General features: G+C 40.8%; 1 protein-coding gene across 2 annotated transcripts in view; it reads left to right on the forward strand.

Annotated features, from left to right (window-relative positions):
- The first annotated feature begins 1,481 nt into the window (after positions 1–1,481).
- FGF12 (fibroblast growth factor 12) overlaps positions 1,482–18,281 on the forward strand; it is a 605,554-nt gene continuing 588,754 nt past the window's right edge. The window contains exons 1-2 of one of the 2 annotated variants that reach the window (XM_049880303.1): positions 1,482–1,569; positions 1,730–1,872. In XM_049880303.1, coding sequence (XP_049736260.1) covers positions 1,860–1,872 — 13 coding nt within the window. In that variant the 5' untranslated portion in view covers positions 1,482–1,569; positions 1,730–1,859. The remainder of the gene's footprint in view (positions 1,570–1,729; positions 1,873–18,281) is intronic. The other variant, XM_049880311.1, reaches the window with a different exon arrangement.

Here is an 18,281-nt window from a genome sequence, read left to right on the forward strand (position 1 = left end):
ATACAGGCTTTGTGAGCCACAGCAGTTCACCACGGGGAGCCCTCCACTAATAAATGTCCATGTCTAGCTGAACCATCATGATTAATATTTGTAATCATGGCCCTAAGGCATTGGAAAATCCCAGGATGCCTTCTGAATAACCAAAAGGAGATTAGAGTCAGCCTCAGGTTTCTTGTTGGGAGTACATTTTATTGTAGTTAAACGTTTTGAAGAACGAGATAAGAAGCCTAGGGTATAGGAATCTTTTTGTAACATGGAGTGCGTGATTGATCTGCACATCTTAGCTCTTCCAGATAAGAGTTTTCTAGGTTTGTTTTTATGCCTGTTTGGAGAATTTGGACTATTACAAAAAAAACGAAGATAGTAAACCCACTGCAATTTTTTCTTACTGAACATTTTGCAGATAAACCAAATATAGTGTGAGCTTTTCATATATTCTAGGATGAAAGCACCACGTCGAGGATTTTTGGCTTTGCATCCTCTCCACATCCTAACACAAGACAAACAGCCTTCTTCTCTGCCTTCATAAACATGATGATGCATTCCACTTAAAGTACTGATTATCGAGAAGGTGCCTCCCCACCTCTGGGGATGCCTGCTTCTTAGTAGATTGTTGGAAAGAATCTTAAAAAAGTACCTCAAGATGTCCTCAGTGAATGGTTAATGGTGATGGTGGAACAACACGATGAACCTATCTAATGGTGCTGAACTGACCATGTGAAAAAAAAAGAATTTTTTTTTTCTTTTTTTGAAGATTGTTGAAATGGCAAATGTTGTGTTACCTCTATATTTACCACAGTTAGAAAAAAAAATGGTTTAAACAATGCCTTCAGTGGAATTGTTTGGAGAAGTTGAGAAGCCTTGGAGCCTGCTCCTGAGGGGAGAGGCAAGGGGATCTCTGGCAGGCAGGAAAAGACCAAGTCTGAGTATTAAGAAGCTAGATAGTGTTAAGCTTTGGAAGTTCCAGGACATCTTCCACCCCTCCCTCAGGAAAAAAGAAAACCAAAAAACAAATAGGGGAATGCCAAGAGAACTGTGAAGTCAGTGGAGGTGGTGGGGTGAGGAAGGGAAGCAGACACCTGGAGAGTTACCGCAGCAGCTGGGAAGAGAACCTCTAACTGTAACCATTAAATAAAGGAACTGTAATTTCCCTCCCTCTCTCTTCTGCCATCTGAATAGAACCATCCCCAGCTCAGAGACCCTATTCTCCTCTCAGGCTTCCGTAAGCCATCCTGGGAAATCGAATGGGGACTGATGCACCGTCCCAGTCCAAGCCATTCTGTAGTTTGCAGAGGAGAATCCGGTCCGGCGTTTATTTTTAGCAGCACTGCCCTGTGACCGCCCGTTACAGCTCCTCAGCTGGGGTCACTGAGGACCGTTTTGGGGAGAGAGGCGTAGGGGGGCGGGGGAGCGGGAGGCGGTGAACAGGGGAGGGGGCAGGTCCTGCGCATGCGTGCCAGCGCCCATGCAAATCGGCTGTACAGCCAGAGAGCAAAGTGGGATGATCGGTCGCTACACCTGCAGCACCACGCTCGGAGGACAGCTCCTGCTCGCAGTTTCCAGCCCCAGGTAAAACAATAATGATAACAATAAAATCTGAGCGGGCACCGTGCATGTATTTCTGTATCAGATGGGCACCGCAGCCTACCCCCGGAGAGGCAATCTGCTGCTGCTAAGTGTCCTTTGGTAGCTGATTGCAGCTCAAGGTTTAAGAAATCCCATCTTTCAGGCAGCCTGAGGGGAAGGAAGGAAGTACGGGCGAAATCGTCAGATTGGCTTCCTAGATTTGGGGATCTGAAGCGGGCCCACATCTTCCGGTCAACTTCCATTGAACTTCCCAGCCCTCGAAAGGCACCGACATGGAGAGCAAAGGTAGGTGGCTGTCCCCATCGGGGGACTTCCCGCTGCATGTGCGTGTGGCCAGGGCAGTCCTCAGCGAGGGACTGCAGTGCTGGGGAGCCAGCAGCAGGCTAGGTCGATAGGAGAGGCTGTGTCCGTTGCAGCACTGGGGAAGTGTGGCTGGAAGGCGACTTCTTTTTAACTCCCACAGCTTGGACGACAATGTTTAATACTCCCTCAGTCGCGTAGTGAAGTGTGATGAGTTTTTTTTTTTTTTTTTTTGGTGGGGGGGCAGGAGGTAGTCTTTAGCTGGTGCGGGGAGGAGAGATGTGTTGGTGAAGCAATTTCTTTTCTGTCGAACGATGGGCTCCAATAATCTATTTCATTTGCTTCAGGTTTGCTGACAGGCATGTTGGTATCTGATATCCAATAATGCATTGCTAAAAGAATGTTTGGATTGGTCCCTCCTTTCCCCATGAAGATGGTATTTCTGGGTGTGTATGAGCACGTCGGATTGCATTCTGAATGTATATCAGCAGGGAAATTGGGTCCGTTTGAAGCAGCGTGTGTTAGAACTGACCTCTAAGAAGAACAGTGTATCGGAGTAGCGTTTGGTTTCCAAGCATGATGCGTTTACTAGTTCTGGACATGTATATGTTAATATTCTCCTCACAAGCAAATCGACATAATGCACATATGCTGACTGGTAAATGAACTGGAAAAATCAACTTCCGATGGCACATTTAATGCACATAAACGAAATGATTATTAATGTAGGATTGGATCTCCTCTGGATTTAACCCCATCCGTGCAGGTCTGTCGGAGCTCGTCCTAGCTTTCTTCTTAAAACGCCCACCAAGAGCCTTGAGTGATGTGGTCAGATCTCCAGTAGGAACGTTCCATATCTTTAATTCTGCTGAAACCAGAAGAAATGATGTCAACTTTTATGAAACTATAAGCATTACTCAGAACGCGAGAAGCTATATTTGAAACAAGGTTTTATTTTTAAACCAGAAATGTCAGTCATTGTGGTAATGTGCTTAGGATCAGGGAGTGGTGATGGGGTTACCTATTTCTGGGCTAATTAATTAAACTGGAGTGTTGAATGATAGCAGGCTTATGTTCAATGAAGTCTTTACTCAGTAGATTTAAAGTATTTGAAGAAACCAGGTAAGCATTTACAGTATGAAAAGAACTGAATTGACATGGATTCAGAATAGCTGACAATTTTCAGCTTTGACAAATTATTTTTATGATATGCTGGTGGGCAATTCCATATCTGGAAATGATGGACATGTATGAGAGAAGCTATGTCTATAATTATACAGGAGACATATATTTAATAGCTCTCTTGTAGAATCCATTTCTTAACTCGTTGATGTCTGTAATATTTGGTTAAGTAATAATTAAGTCTGTCTGGAACATAAGGTCAACAAGAGAGACTATTATTTTACTATGAAGCAGTTTTTTGTGCATAGATGACACTGGTTATTTGGTTATTAAACTTGATTAGTGGGCAAGGGTTCCTGTTAACATTTTTACCTCCAATTTACGCACTCCTTCCTGGACCATCATAAACAGAGGATGTATCTCTTAGCAATAGCCTTTTATTTCCCTTTTTGCTCATAAAATACGCTACATGCCACTCAGAGTTCCAGGTGGTTTATGTCTCAGATTGGTAACAGTAGAGTTCTAGCTGTTCAGTTAGTCTTGGGAGTTCAGAGGGGAGAAAGACTCTCAGATATATATTTGAGAAGAACCAGGCCAGAAGTTCTAAGTCGATCTAGATAGCAGTGATACAGGCACAAATCACAGCACTGACCCAAAGACAGTGAAGAATTTTTCCACAAACCAATATTATGGTCATTTCTCAGAGGTTCCCTAATTGCCTTGTATGCTAAATGCCCTTAGGTGTGTTAGTTGCTGGACTCTAACAAAGCTGAGTTAGCCAGTTAGAGATCATGTTAAGGATGGCTTGTTATTTACACATTGGTCTCACTTCCTAAGTTGATGCAAGTGGCTGGCTACAAATGATCAGTAACATGACAGCTTTGTTATCAGAAAAGAGTATATTCACAGCAGCGTTCCGTTTTTCATACTTTACGCTGCCATGTACAAACTTCTTCCCCCAACAAATTAAAATCTAATTCTAGGAAGACATTCTCAAAAGTAAGTACATACAATTAATTTTTTTTTCGATTGGAAACTCTTCTAAGAGAGATTCAAATCTCAAATTAAGTCATATTGCTTATTGAGCTGAGGGCTCAAGAATTCTCCATCCCAGATAAAAACTGAATGGCCCATTTAATCTTGAATCCTGTCTCCAGCATTTCACAACCTTCACACCACTTCCAGATTTTGAAAACCTGAGAGCACTGGTCCAGAGTCTTCAGAGAGTTGAACTTTGCTTATTTACAAACAGGGTCAATTTTGTGTGTGTGTGTGTGTGTGTGTGTTTTACTTCCTCAGTTACTACTTTGCATCACTTCTTGTCATCCAAGGTAAGGAGGAGAGGAAAGTAAGTCAATTGACCCAGTGATCAATTCATGATCTACTTTCAGTGATCCCTCAGCACCGTGGTAATTAATGATGCCTTAAATATTTGGATGGGGGCACAGTCTGAACAATTTTGACAGAAGTTGTGCCCAAGGACTTGATGTTCTTAAGGGACGAAGTCTTTAGTTTCTAGACCAGTGGTTCACAAACTTTGCTGCATATTAGAATCACTTGGCTTTCTAGACATCCTCGTGCTGGGTGGAACCCCATGCCAATTACATTAGAATGTTGTGGGTGGAAGACAGGTATAGTTTTGTTGTTGTTGTTGTTGTTTTAATTCCCCAGGTGATCCCAGTATGCTACGACATTTGGGAACTGCTGATTTAGATCCTTGATCATCAAGGTGTGGTTTGCACACCAGCTTTTTAGAATTGCAGACTCTTTATCCTATTCCAGGCCTATTGAATCACTATCTGATTTAAACAAAATCCCCAAGGAATTTGTATGCACGTTAAATTTGAGAAGCATTGACTCAGAGTGAGAAAAGAGGCTCCCTCTCCCTCTCTTCCTTGTCTAAGTAGTTTCTCAACCTAGGGCTGTCTGCATATTAGAAACACCTGTGGAGCTTTTAAAATGTAAAGATGCTTGGGCCACACGCCTAGAAATTTTGGGTTAATTGGCTCTGCGGGGTGACTCATGCATAGGTATTTATTTAAAGCTGCTCAAGTTATGCTAATGTTAGCCAGTGTTACCTCTGGTCTAAACAACCATTGCCATTGAGTGGATTCCTACTCATAGCTGCCCTATAAGACAGAGTAGAACTGCCCCATAGGGCTTCCAGGGAGCAGTTGGTGGATTCGAACTGCTGATCTTTTGGGCTTAGCAGTCAGCCTCTTAACCACTGCACCACCAGGGCTCCAACTCTGGTTTACAAAACCAAAACCAAACAGTGCCATTGAGTTGATTCCGACTCATAGCGACCCTATAGGACAGAATAGAACTGCCCCATAGAGTTTCCAAGGAGCGCCTGGCAGATTCAAACTGCCAACCCTTTGGTTAGCAGCCATAGCACTTAACCACTACGCCACCAGGGTTTCCAACTCTGGTCTAGGCCCTTGTTATTTAAAGTGCCATCCAGAACCAGCAGCATTATCATCATCCGGAAAATTATAAGAAATTTGGTCTCAGGCCCTACCCTATACTTAGTGAGTCAAAATCTGCATTTCAACAAGATTGGCTGGTGATTTGTATACACATTAAAGCTTTAGAACCACTGGTCTAAATCTTAGAATGATACCTCTCCAGGCACCTCAGTAGAGATTTCGTATCCTCCAACTAATTAATATGGAGGCTCATGGATATGTGATCACATTCAAGGTCTTCTGGTTGCTTTTGGAAAGAACAGGTATGAAATAGAAAAGAAATTGCCAACCTTAGGGTTAGATCAGAAAATTGACTCACTTTTAAATACCTTTCCCCCATCCTCAGCTCCCAGTTGTCTTTGCCATTTATTCTCTAGGTTCACTTTGAGCTCCTGGCAACATCCTGCTACCAACACACTATGGTGTGATGATGATATTAGAAGCTTAGATCTAGGCATTTCTTAGTAGAGGGAACGTAGCGTTACCCTCTTCCCATTCTCATGTGTCTCTGCTCAACTCCTTTGAGGTTTGTTGGACATGCCACTTGCTTCATGGAACCTTCCTTGACCTCCCCCACTTCTAAATGATTTTTTTTGCATTCTTTATATGATCTAAATCATTGTTTTTTGTCCCTCACATACAGTATTTCTTACAATTAGCATTGTTATTTTTGTACTCTTTATTTTGACAGATTTATTGAGCACCTGCTATGTGCCCAGTGTGCATAGTTCTGAGAATGTAAAGGGAAACTAAGATGCAATCCCTGATCTTAAAGATCTCAGTATCCTAGCTCCACTAGCAGATTACTCTAATAATCCGGTGAGCATAATCTTAGTCTCAAACATTCCCGCAGCCACCCAGGTGCCTACCTCACGTGGAGCATTTTAGTTTACATAGTTGGGATTCAGGTTGTATACGTCAAATTGAATCATCTTCATGAGTTCATTATGCCATGTTCGTGTATCCAGAAGATTGTGACTTGGGAGTGGTAAAAGAAGTTTGGGTACCAGGGGCTACCAAAAACATCAGTTGGATCCAGGAACTTAGAAGGCAGAAACCTGACCTGTTTTCTCTATAGAGACCTGCACATTCATTCCCACGGAAAGTTCAGCTTCCTGCTCAGGGTGTCATATAAGGCCTCAGAGTCCAGCCAGGGCATGGACCAATACTGAAGCTAAGGAACAGTCATTTCTCTGAAGCCAGGATGATTCACCCTGCCAGGAAGAAAGGGATTATCTATGTAGTCACTAGTGTAGCAGAACTGGGATGTGATTTTAAGAAAAGTTACTTTGTGCTTAAAAACCAAAACCCAACCAAAATACGAAGGCCATTGTGTTGGGATAAGTAAAATACAATGCAGTAAAAAATAATAATGTAATAAAATAGGCATTGGGAATAGGAGATCTGGTTTCCTCCTCCAGCTCTGATGGTGTACCAAAACCAAAACCAAACCCAGTGCCATTGAGTCGATTCCGACTCATAGCGAACCTATAGGAGAGAGTAGAACTGCCCCATAGAGTTCCCAAGGAGTGCCTAGTGGACTTGAACTGCTCACCTTTTGGTTAGCAGCTGTAGCACTTAACCACTACACCACCAGGGTTTCCCTAATGGCGTAAGGTTGGACAAATCAAGATTCTAAATCTCAAAGGATGAAGCTCATTTTAGTTCAAAGTATTTGAGATGGCACATTGTCCCAGGCACTTTGACATAGCTGGGGATACAGATAGAGATAACCCATTGACCTGCCCTCCAGGAGCCCTCAGTCTAGGGGTACATGAGCAGGCTAGATGCTCTCTCAAGTGCCATCTGTTTCTATGACTATGTCTCTTCTCCATTTATCTTTCAGAGCTCTAGTAGGTTAACCAAAACCAAAAAACCAAACCCAGTGCCGTTGAGTCGATTACCACCCAGGAGGCTAGAATATAATGCTTTATGGTGATTAATTACTTAACATTCCATGACAATAATGCCTGTCTGTTCAGGGCTTCAAACTGGTTCATTTTGTTGAGAATTTGCATTTCCACCCCAGATATACTGAATCAGAATCTACATTTTAACAAGATCCCCAGGCGATCCTTTTGTGTAATAAATTTTGAGAATCGCTGCCTAGTAGAGCCTAATAGAGCAGTGGCTCTCAAATTTTATTATACATAAGAATCATGTGGGGAGCTAGTTAAAAATGTAGATTTTGATTTAGTATATCTGGGGTGGAAATGGAAATTCTCAGTAGGGGGTTGAACTAGTACGAACTGGTTGGAAGTCCTGTTTTTGTTTCCCTTTTCTTTTAAAAAAAATTGTTACGTGAGAGAACACTTGAACTCAAACTATATCTGCTCAAACAGCTGCTCCAACTGACTAGCTACCTAGCTAGTAACCCATTGTCTGACTTAAGTAGTTATTCTGAGAATTGTTAGCACCAGCAATGAGTCTGGGGTGAGTTTTCTCCTGTCATTCCGTTATCCTTTTCCTCCCATGTTTTTAATCTTCCAAAATACTGACTCTTAGAGTATTATTAGGTACACATAGTACCCGACTCTCAACACATTCATGTTAGGACAAACCACACTTAGACCGTCTATTTTTTTTTTTTTTACATCTTATCATTTTTTTTATCATTAGTAATATATCATTAGTAATACATACTACATAAAGTGTTGCAGCCCGTAATTTGCTAATGTTATCATTCTCAGATGTTCAATGTTGTGATTTATAAAGATACAGATAATAAAAGGCAATAATGAAAACTAAAAAATGAGGCATTTGACTTTTGTCAGAACTGACCTCCAACAGAGTCATTGGAATGGAACCCCATCGTAAGTCAGGGACTATCTGTATAGCATTTTGTACCTCTTAAGTGACCAGTGGAAACCCTGGTGGCATAGTGGTTAAGTGCTATGGCTGCTAACCAAAAGATTGGCAATTTGAATTCACCAGGCGCTCCTTGGAAACTCTATGGCGCAGTTCCACTCTGTTCTATAGCATTATTATGAGTCGGAATCAACTTGATGGCAATGGGTTTTTTTGGTTTAAGTGACCAATAGCAGTTTATTTATTTATTTTTAACGACCAAAAATAACATTCATGTGATGCTTTATGCTTTTGCAAAGGGATATTAACATATGTCATCTCCCTTAAAACCCTGTGATTAGACTATTTAACTTTATTTTATAGGTAAGAAAGCGAGACCCAAAAAGACTAAGTGACTTAACCAGCTCATTTTACCTTTGTTTCTCTGTAAATTAGGAATTATTATACTCACGCCAAGTCCCATACCATAACATCATGATGATGCAATAAAAATCTACCAATAGAGGATTTAGAGTTCTTTAGAATCAGAGTCTGTCTTTCATCATTATTAGCTGTGTTTGTCTTTTCCACTAGACTGGGAGATCCTGGAGGATAGAAATTGGTCTTTTGCCATTTTTTGTAATTTTAGCAGCAGGCAAACTGCAGAGGCACTCAACAAATCACCTTCACTGAGTTCCACAAAGGCTTAATTTCAACAAAAGATATATTTATTCTACATTTCTTGATAGTAACTTCTGTAGTACCTAAGTTTCTTTGTTGCTAGGGCTTAGTTTAGGGACAGTTAATGTAAAATCTTGTGGGCTTGGTGATGGAAATACATTGGGTCAGGTATTACATCTCGGATGGTTTTAAAACATTGACTATGTAAATTTTGGGCACGAGGAGTGATTCTCAGTCAGGGGTACACATCAGAATCACCGGGCATCCAATGGTGCATGCGATATCGATGTTAGAGAAGCACCTTAGGTGATCAGGGTGTTGCCCCCAATTATGAATCAACAGATAAACAATGAGATAGATATTAGAATGGGGTCCTGTGTACCTTACCAGGAATGCTGCAGGAGTCCTTCTGCCTGGGTCTTATCTTTTATTATCACCCTCTTTCATGTTAAAAGGGAGTGTATGTGTAGAGAAAAAAAAAAAACACCAAAATCCATTGTCGTTGACTCTGACTCATAGCGACCCTGTGGGACAGAGTAGAAATGCCGCATAGGGTTTCCAAGGAGTGCCTGGTGGATTTAAACTGCTGAGCTTGTGGTTAGCAGCCGAACTCTTAACCACTGCACCATCAGAGTTTCTGTATGTGTAGTAGAGAGACCAAATTCCTATTCTACAGGCTGGGGAAAGAGACATATAAAATAAATGGTGAGCATCCCAGGCTAAGAAGACATGTCATTTCCCAAACATCTTCATTTTCATCTCCTAATTAGCATCCTTGCATGCAAAGAATGGTGGGATATTTTCTAGGATTCATGTTCATAGTTCTAATTTTAGTCCTTTCCCAGTTACTTTTTCAGTCTTTCTCCTTGTCTTTGGGAACGTGAGACTCCCACCCAAGGAGGCCATGGTTTTTAGCTGCTGCGATGTAACTGAGGTAGCTTGGCAGAGGTCCCAGAGAACACCTGTTGCCTCTCCACAGATCTTCTCTTTTTCTTTAGTGCATACTCTTCCTGGCTTTTTACTTGAAACGAACTCCACCATCAATGATTCAGAGAGCTCAGATAATTGAACATGGAGCTTTAGACTAAAAGGAAAGGGAAGCTTCTATTCTGTAGTTAGCTTTCTGTTTCTCTCCTGTTTATGGACTGGCCATTAGCCTGGGAAGCAGCCCAAAGGGACTAGATTGCAGAAAAAGGAATGCGGAAGCTTTCCAAGGCCATTCAAGAAGATAAGTAAACACATCAATTCTGTTAACAAGCAGACAGGAGGAGGCAGGATTACTACTGATGGGTCCCACTCTCCCTTGCCCCTCCCCAGCTCACCCCCACGATTATCATCTGTGTGCTACAATCAGCTTTTTCTCAGATCCTCAAATGCTGAAAACATTTAAAAAGGTTGATCAAACTTCAACACCAGGCAAATTGGGAAATTCCTTTTCTGCTCTTTGGAAACTGAAAATCTAGAGATGTTTCTGGCTTCAAAAAATGTTGGCATATCATTGTCCTTAATCTCATTCAAATACTAAATTGTGTTTGGATGCTCTACAAATAAGATAATTACACAAGATTTATTACATGATCATTATGATTGTTAAAATCTGCAAAGTTTCAAATAAGATTATTTAAGCAGTTTTCTCCAATGGCTCTTCTCTGATTTCAAGCTATTTTAAACATTTCAAACAGTAAAATTCAATTTGGTTCACTTCTTTCTTCAGGGTTTTAAAGGAGAAATATTTGCTGTGTGTCAAGAGAAAGTTTGCCATGTAAATTATGCTTTATTTGCAAGCCTACAAATAACTCAAGATCAGATGATATGGGTACTTTTTTTTACCAATGGATTTTGCATCAGCATGAAAAGCAAACTGATGACGCAAATGTAGCAAAACTTTCCAAGTGCTGAGGTGAGGGAGACCAAAGCAATGCCATTGACTAATTTTAATGGTAGCATTTAAAAAAAAAAAAAGAAAAAAAGATTGGTTTATATATCCAATAAGCAATATTTCTTTATTTTTATTTCTGTTGTGCTTTAAGTGAGAGTTTACAAATCAAGCCAGTCTCTCATAAAAAGATTTATATAGACCTTGCTATATACTCCCAGTTGCTGTCCCCCTAATGAGACAGCACACTCCTTCTCTCCACCCTGTATTCCCTATGTCCATTCAGCCAACTTCTGTCCCCCTCTGCCTTCTCATCTCCCCTCTAGGCAGGAGCTGCCCACATCGTCTCATGTGTCTGCTTGGTCCAAGAAGCCCACTCCTCACCAGTATCATTTTCTATCTTACAGTCCAGTCCAAGCTGTGTCTGAAGAGTTGGCTTTGGGAATGATTCCAGTCTTGGGCTAACAGAAGGTCTGGGGACCATGACCTCCAAGGTCCGTCCAGTCTGAATCAGACCATTAAGTCTGGTCTTTTTACAAGAATTTGAGGGCTGCATCCCACTGCTGTCTTGCTCCATCAGGGATTCTCTGTTGTATTTCCTGTCAGGGCAGTCATTGATTGTAGCCAGGTACCATTTAATTCTTCTGGTCTCAGGCTGATGTAGTCTCTGGTTTATGTGGCCCTTTCTGTCTCTTGGGCTTATAATTACCTCATGTAAGCAATATTTCTTGACTACCAACATGTGTTAGATGCTCTAAGGCAAACTGGGTAAGCATACTGGCAGGATGAAGAGATTGTACGCTGGGGAGATACACTGGGCATAGAATAAACAGTGCATGGTCTGATGAAATAAAAGTAACATAAGTCTTGTTGTTAGAAAACCTGGGTTCAAGTTTTGGTCTTTCTATTTATTCCATGGAGGAAACTTGGGAAAAGCCTCTTCCTTCTCCTCTTTGGAACTCAGCACCCCAACCCATTATTTAAAATTCTATTTGCCTATTGATTTCTATTTTGTTATTACAAAGAAATTGCTTTTTGAACTTGATTAGATTCTTCCTTTACTTGATCCCCTTTACGTTTGATTTCTATAGAAAAGAGTGTGGTTTTAGTTGCTACCTCAGTTTTCAACGACCTACTGTAGGTTTGAGCTAGCTGTTTATGCCATGAGTTATGTGACTGAAGTTGCTGGGTGAATAACTGGGTAAAACAATTGACTTTGGTTCAGAGTAAGAAACCACTAAGACTAGGGGAAAACTACTATGTTTTTACACACATAATGTTTGCCTCCTATGTTTGCCAACCACTCTGTCCAACTCCCCCTCTCCCCCATATTTTCATAAGCATGCTATGTTAAATTTTTTTTTTTTTTTTTACAGCAACACATAAAACAAATTTTGGCATAGCGGTGCTTAAGAAAACACCTGAGAGGGTAGTGGAAGGAGCTGTTGGTAAACAAACATAGAAGGCATGTGGTATGTGCGTAAAAATATGGTACTGTTTGGCTGGAATTTGTAGATGGCATAATTGTGGCCATATATATTGCTGTTATTGTTGTTGTTAGCTGCAGTTGAGTTGATTCGAACTCACAGCGACTCCATGTATGCAGAGTAGAACTGCTCCATAGGCTTTTCAAGACTGTGACAAAATCAGGCCTGTCTTCTGAGGAGACTCTGGGTGGGTTCAAACCTCTAAGCTTTTGGCTAGTAGTTGAGCAGTTAACCATTTGCATCACCCAAGGTTCTATGTGGCCACATGCAGACCTACTTATACGTCTGAATTGATGTGTGGCTGCAATGGCCTTGTGGCAAAGACCTTGCCTTGGGAGTCTAGAGACCTGGATTTGAATCCTGATTGCTGCCCCTACTCAGTATGAGGGCTTGAGTTTGTCACTTCTTTTCTCTGGCCTTGTTTCCTCTTCTGTGCAAGAAGGGTAGATGAGAGGCAAGATTCTTTTCATCTCTGGGATCCTAATGACCAGCATTTATGACATGTTTATGTAGTGGCTACAGAGGCCATGTTCAGTTTAATGATTTATAGTTGGCTGCTTGGTTCCTCCTATCCCTTTGGATAACTTGGTGGTGTTTTTGTTCAGCAGATTGTACATTATGTTTTTGTTTTTAACACCCTTTTTTCATCCTTACGTCTCGTCTCTTCTTTACAAGTAAGATTAGTTTTTTTATACATCAGTCATATGTGAAGTTGATTTGGTAGATACGGTTTCCTCCTCTTTCCCACCTCCTACAAGTACCTCCCCTCTAAAAAAAGGAAAGACAACATTGCCAAGCTGTCCAAAGTGCTGAGTGTGTTCTACTGAAATTAAAGAAGATTTGATTTTTTTTTAGTTCTAAATCATTAGCAATATATTATTCAAAAATAATTCTTCTCAGTCCTTGATTATCTTCAAACAATTTAAAAACCGATTAGCAACCTCTTCTGATGTTTGATTGGCTATTGATCATTTTAAATAGAATAAATTTTTTTGCTTGCAGATCAAAGTCATCCCAGGTCTTAGAGTTTCTTGGTTAATCAACTGAATATATTGATTATACAAAGAATAATGGACAGTCACAGGAGGGGATATTTTACAGCCACTAACATGAGTTATAATCAGAAATATGTGTGGAGTGTGGGTAATTATAAAAAAGAGTGTATGTAAGTATATACACTGATTACAATAATATAAAACTTGTATGTCCATGGAGAAGAAGTGGATGATAATATGCTAAAACTGGCAATATGTAGGTAACAATGATTGGATTTTTTCCTTTTTCAAATCTTTCGTCAATATTTTATTACAGAGTTTTTGATAGAGTAATAAAATATAGGTAACCTAGGTGTTGGGCTCAGTTACAAACTATTAAACAGATCTACTTGAACTTAACTCAAGCAAATCTCTTCCTGCTTCATGGTTTCATGTTTTATTCATCTTAGACATTGAAAGAGCATTCAAGGACATAACTGACTCTTTTAAAATAATGCTTATGTAGCTTTTACTACATATAAGGCATTGGTCCTTATATATATATTAACTCATTTAATCCTCATAACAATCCAGAAGGGTTATCCCTATTTTAGGGATTGGAAAACCCAAACATCGAGACATTAAGTAACTTGCCCCAGGTCGCACAGCAAGTGGTAGGCAGACTGGCTTTAGAGCCTGTGGTGTTAACTGCTATTGAACACCGTCTGGTCAATCAGCCTTCCTTTATTACTGAAACTTGAGTCCAGCTGTGCACATACAGATTTTATTAACCTGCAAGATTGCGTGATCCCTGCAGGCTCAGGCTCACCCAATCCCTGGGCCAATGAGAGTCAGACTTGGTGAACCATTAAAAGCTCCTTCCTGCTGTTAGGTGGGTTAAAGAAAGAGTTTGCTGTTCCCCTGTGCCTTAGGTTGGCTTCCAATCCTAGGGGCTTAAGCAAGCATCTGGCTGCAACTTCATTTTGTAACCCTGACCTTGAATAGCTCTCTGCTTGTCTGGGAAGCCAGGGTTTTGAATTGGTTCGAACTGGCTCAGTCATCGCCAACAAAGCAAAATAGGAACAGACCTGAATTTTTAAAATTTAGGTGATCCAGAACCATAACCAGAATGAGAAAAATTACAGGTCAAAGTCCTGGAATAGAAGACTCTGAAGAAGCGTAATGAGCTCTTTCAGGAGCCTGATGTGTGAGACTGGATTATTGCCAGGACTCAGAAGAATGACACACATTCAAAGTGGCACAGTTGGCCGCCATCTTGGATTGGGGCAGTGATGTTTCTGACTCTGCACAAAATCTGTTGGGCAAGAGACATGGTTGCTATGCAACACATATGCTGCCCTTGTTTTCTAAGGGGGGAATTAAGGTTTCTAGCAGGGCTTCAACCTGTAATTTTTCCCATTCTGGATATGGCTCCAGTCCACACAAATTTTTAAAATTTGGGTCTATTTCAGTGTCACTTTTTTGGCCATGATTGAACAGGGAAGAACTTGTTCAAAGCCCTGTGGGAAGCACAGTATTGTGGTAGAATGATAAAAAAAAAAAAAAAAAAAAAAACCTGTTGCTGTCAAATCAATTCTGACTCATGGCATCCCCACTTATTACAGAGTAGAACTGCTCCGCAGTGTTTTCTTGACTGTAATCTTTACAGAAGCAGATCAGCAGGCCTTTCTTCTGCAGAGCCACTAGGTTGGTTTGAACTGGCAACCTTTAGGTTAGTAAACCCAGTGCCCAGTGCTGTTGAGTTGATTCCGACTCATAGCGACCCTATAGGACAGAGTAGAACTGCCCCATAGAGTTTCTAAGGAGCACCTGGTGGATTCGGATTCGAACTGCCGACCCTTTGGTTAGCAACTGTACCACTTAACCATTACACCACCAGGGTTTCCTTTAGGCTAGTAGTTGAGTGCAAACTGCACCACCAGGGCTGCCTTGGTTCAGCAATTATAAGACTTGAAATCAGATGCACAACTAGCAACTCTTTAAACCCTATGACTTAGGCAAAATATATTTCTGTGTCCATGTTTCCTCATTTGTGCAACAGTTGCCTTTCAAGATTAATTTGACGAATCAGGAAAATATGTATAAACTACCAAGTATAAGAAAGATACACAAAAAGCTATAACTGCTGTTATTGTTACTATTGTTATCATCAACCCTTAGGCTTACTAGCAGTTCTACTCTGTCCTATAGGGTTGCTGTGAGTCGGAATCAACTTGATGGCAACGGGTTTGGTTTTTTGGTTTTCTACTTCTCTATGGGGCTGGGTTCTCATCTTAACCTTCCAACTTTTGTGTTACTTCCTTTGCATAGAACTATATGTGGCTGTTGCTATCCTTCAGACCACCATACGTAAGCCTTCCTGACACATGACCAGATTCCTACTGATACTAACAGCCACTGTCTTTTTAAATCTTAATATCATATTCTTTCTCTCCCCCCTCATTGCTCTCCTCCCTGCTTTGACACCAGCTCTGATTGGTCTAGATTTGGTTACATTTTTTCTTCAAACTACTGATCTTTGCTGTTCCTATCAGTTTTTTCCTTCATCTTGCCAATTCTGCTTTGTTCCTTTTTCCCCACTTAGAACCTGCAGAATGCCATGGAGCTAAGCTATACAGTTCAAACCCACAGTTTTTAAGACATGCTTTTTTTGTTTGTTTGTGTTTTGTTCAAATCATGCTATAATAAATAAACAGTGGACATTAATTGGCTAATTGATTTTTTTTTTTTTTGTCAGAATTTTACTCATTTGTTCCCATTGTCTGACCTAGGGGGCAGTTTTACTCTGTCCTATAGGGTTGCTATGAGTCAGAATCGATACTACAGCAACAGGTTTGATTTTTTTGGTTTTGTCTGACCTAAAATGAAGTGCAGTTTTCTAGAAGACAGAACTCGACTATGGTGATTAAAAAAAACATTGCCTTTGAGTCGATTCCAACTTACAGCGACCCTATAGGACAAAGTAGAACTGCCCCATAGAGTTTCCAAGGAGCACCTGGTGGATTCGAACTGCCAACCTTTGGTTAGCAGCCATAGCACTTAACCACTACACCACGAGGGTTTCCGACTATTGTGATAGGAGTGTTGATATTGTTGATTAGGTCCAGGAAATATTCCACTGTTCACATTCACATCAGAATAGTGAGGATGACTTTCTGTCCGGTTGCCCCTGGCTAGGGGTTTAAAAACTTGAGTGAGTGTCATAATAAACCCCTCCCCCCCCCCAAAAAAAAGTTGTGGTCGAGTTGATTCTGACTCATAGTGACCCTATAGGATAGAGTAAAACTGCACCATAGGATTTCCAAGGAGTGGCTGGTGGATTTGATCTGCTGAACGTTTTGGTCAACATCCAAACTCTTAACCACTGTGCCACCAAGGCTCCATAATAACCTAACGGCTTATTAAAATATGGATTTCCGTGCCTTGCCCCCCAGTTTCTGATTCGATAGATTTGAATCCGAGAATTTGCGTTTCTAGCAAGCTCCCAGGTGATGATGATCATGCTACTCTTGGGAACACAGTTTGAGAAACAATGGTTTAGGCTTGGTCTGTGTTCCTCTTGTGGTTGGGCATTATATCTAGAAATAGGGGTATATCTTGCTGATTAATCAGGACTGTTGGAATAAGGGATCATGAAGTAGCATTCTCATGAAGGAACTCTATGGCCTAAAAGATTAACCAAGATCATGTTTAGATAATCACCTGAGCATTATCCACAACCACCTTTGCTGGTTAATTAATATGAGGATCCGGTTTTGGACATTTATCTATGCCATGCATATCACTCATCATTGGGAATAGAAGTGAAAAATGACATGGTTTCTGACCGCAGAACCTTACAGACTAGCTTTGAAAATCGGCGCAACAGAAACCTAGGAAGAACTGACAGCTGGCAATGAACGTAAACATTTAGATGAAATTTTAAATTTACTTTTATCATCGTATCTTCTGTGTGAATGGCTCTGAATAGGGGTTATAGGCCAGGCATTGATAAATAAGACAAGGTTTATACCCTCTGCTATTACACTAGATATAGGAGAGAATCTGTGGAAACACAGAGAGAGGAACAGTAAATCTGGAAAAGAGTTGGCCTTTGGGCTGGGTCTTGCAGAAGAGATGGAACTGAAACAGTGGAAAAGCATTGCAGGCTGATGGAACAGGATAAGCGAAGGTAGAGAGGTAGGACTTTGCATGTAGTAACTGGGAAAAGATTATTTGATTGGTTAATTTACTCATCTAACAAACACTTGCTATGTCAGACAGGGTTCTATCTAGGTGCTGAGTACCAGAGCGACAAGACAAAACCCCTGCCCTCATGAAGCAGGTAGAACTGGTGACAGGCTATAGTGGGTGATGAATCATGAAAGAAAAGTTGGGGACAAACTGTGGAGGCTTATTACAAATTATGCAATTTAGGTGATTGATAATTTACATTTCACAAATGTTAATGAATGATATCATATTAAAAAAAAATAAGATTCCTAAGGCTTTTAGAATATAGTTCTACTTGCAAAGCTTCAAGTATTCCCTAGCTTTTGAAGAACATGTCTATTGTGTAAAGCAAGGCGTGCCCATAGGCAGCTGCCATGGCCAGAGGAGATCCTGTGATCCAGCATTTTACTCCATGACTCTGCCAACCTCTGCGGCCGACACACTTCCCTTGCTTAATGGAACAGTGAGTTTTATTTCTGTTCACTTTTGGCTCTGAACCCCCTGAAATTCTAACATCGTGTCTACCTCACAGAAATGTACAGATTGGTGTTTTGGAGGAAAGGTCCAAAAAATCTTTTGAAATGCTAGGTTCAAAAAAAAATTGCTCCCTGAGGATCTATAACTTATTTCAAGTCTCAAAATGTAACAATAGGGCAAACACTATACCGAGTATTATCATTCATGCTTTGTGAAACTCTTTTATCCTGAAGTAAATGAAGGCTCATGTGAGAAACATCTTCGTCTTCTCCCTCACCCTCATTCTTTC

The sequence above is a fragment of the Elephas maximus genome, chromosome 1 (assembly GCF_024166365.1).
Source record: "Elephas maximus indicus isolate mEleMax1 chromosome 1, mEleMax1 primary haplotype, whole genome shotgun sequence".
NCBI classification, from domain to species: domain Eukaryota; kingdom Metazoa; phylum Chordata; class Mammalia; order Proboscidea; family Elephantidae; genus Elephas; species Elephas maximus.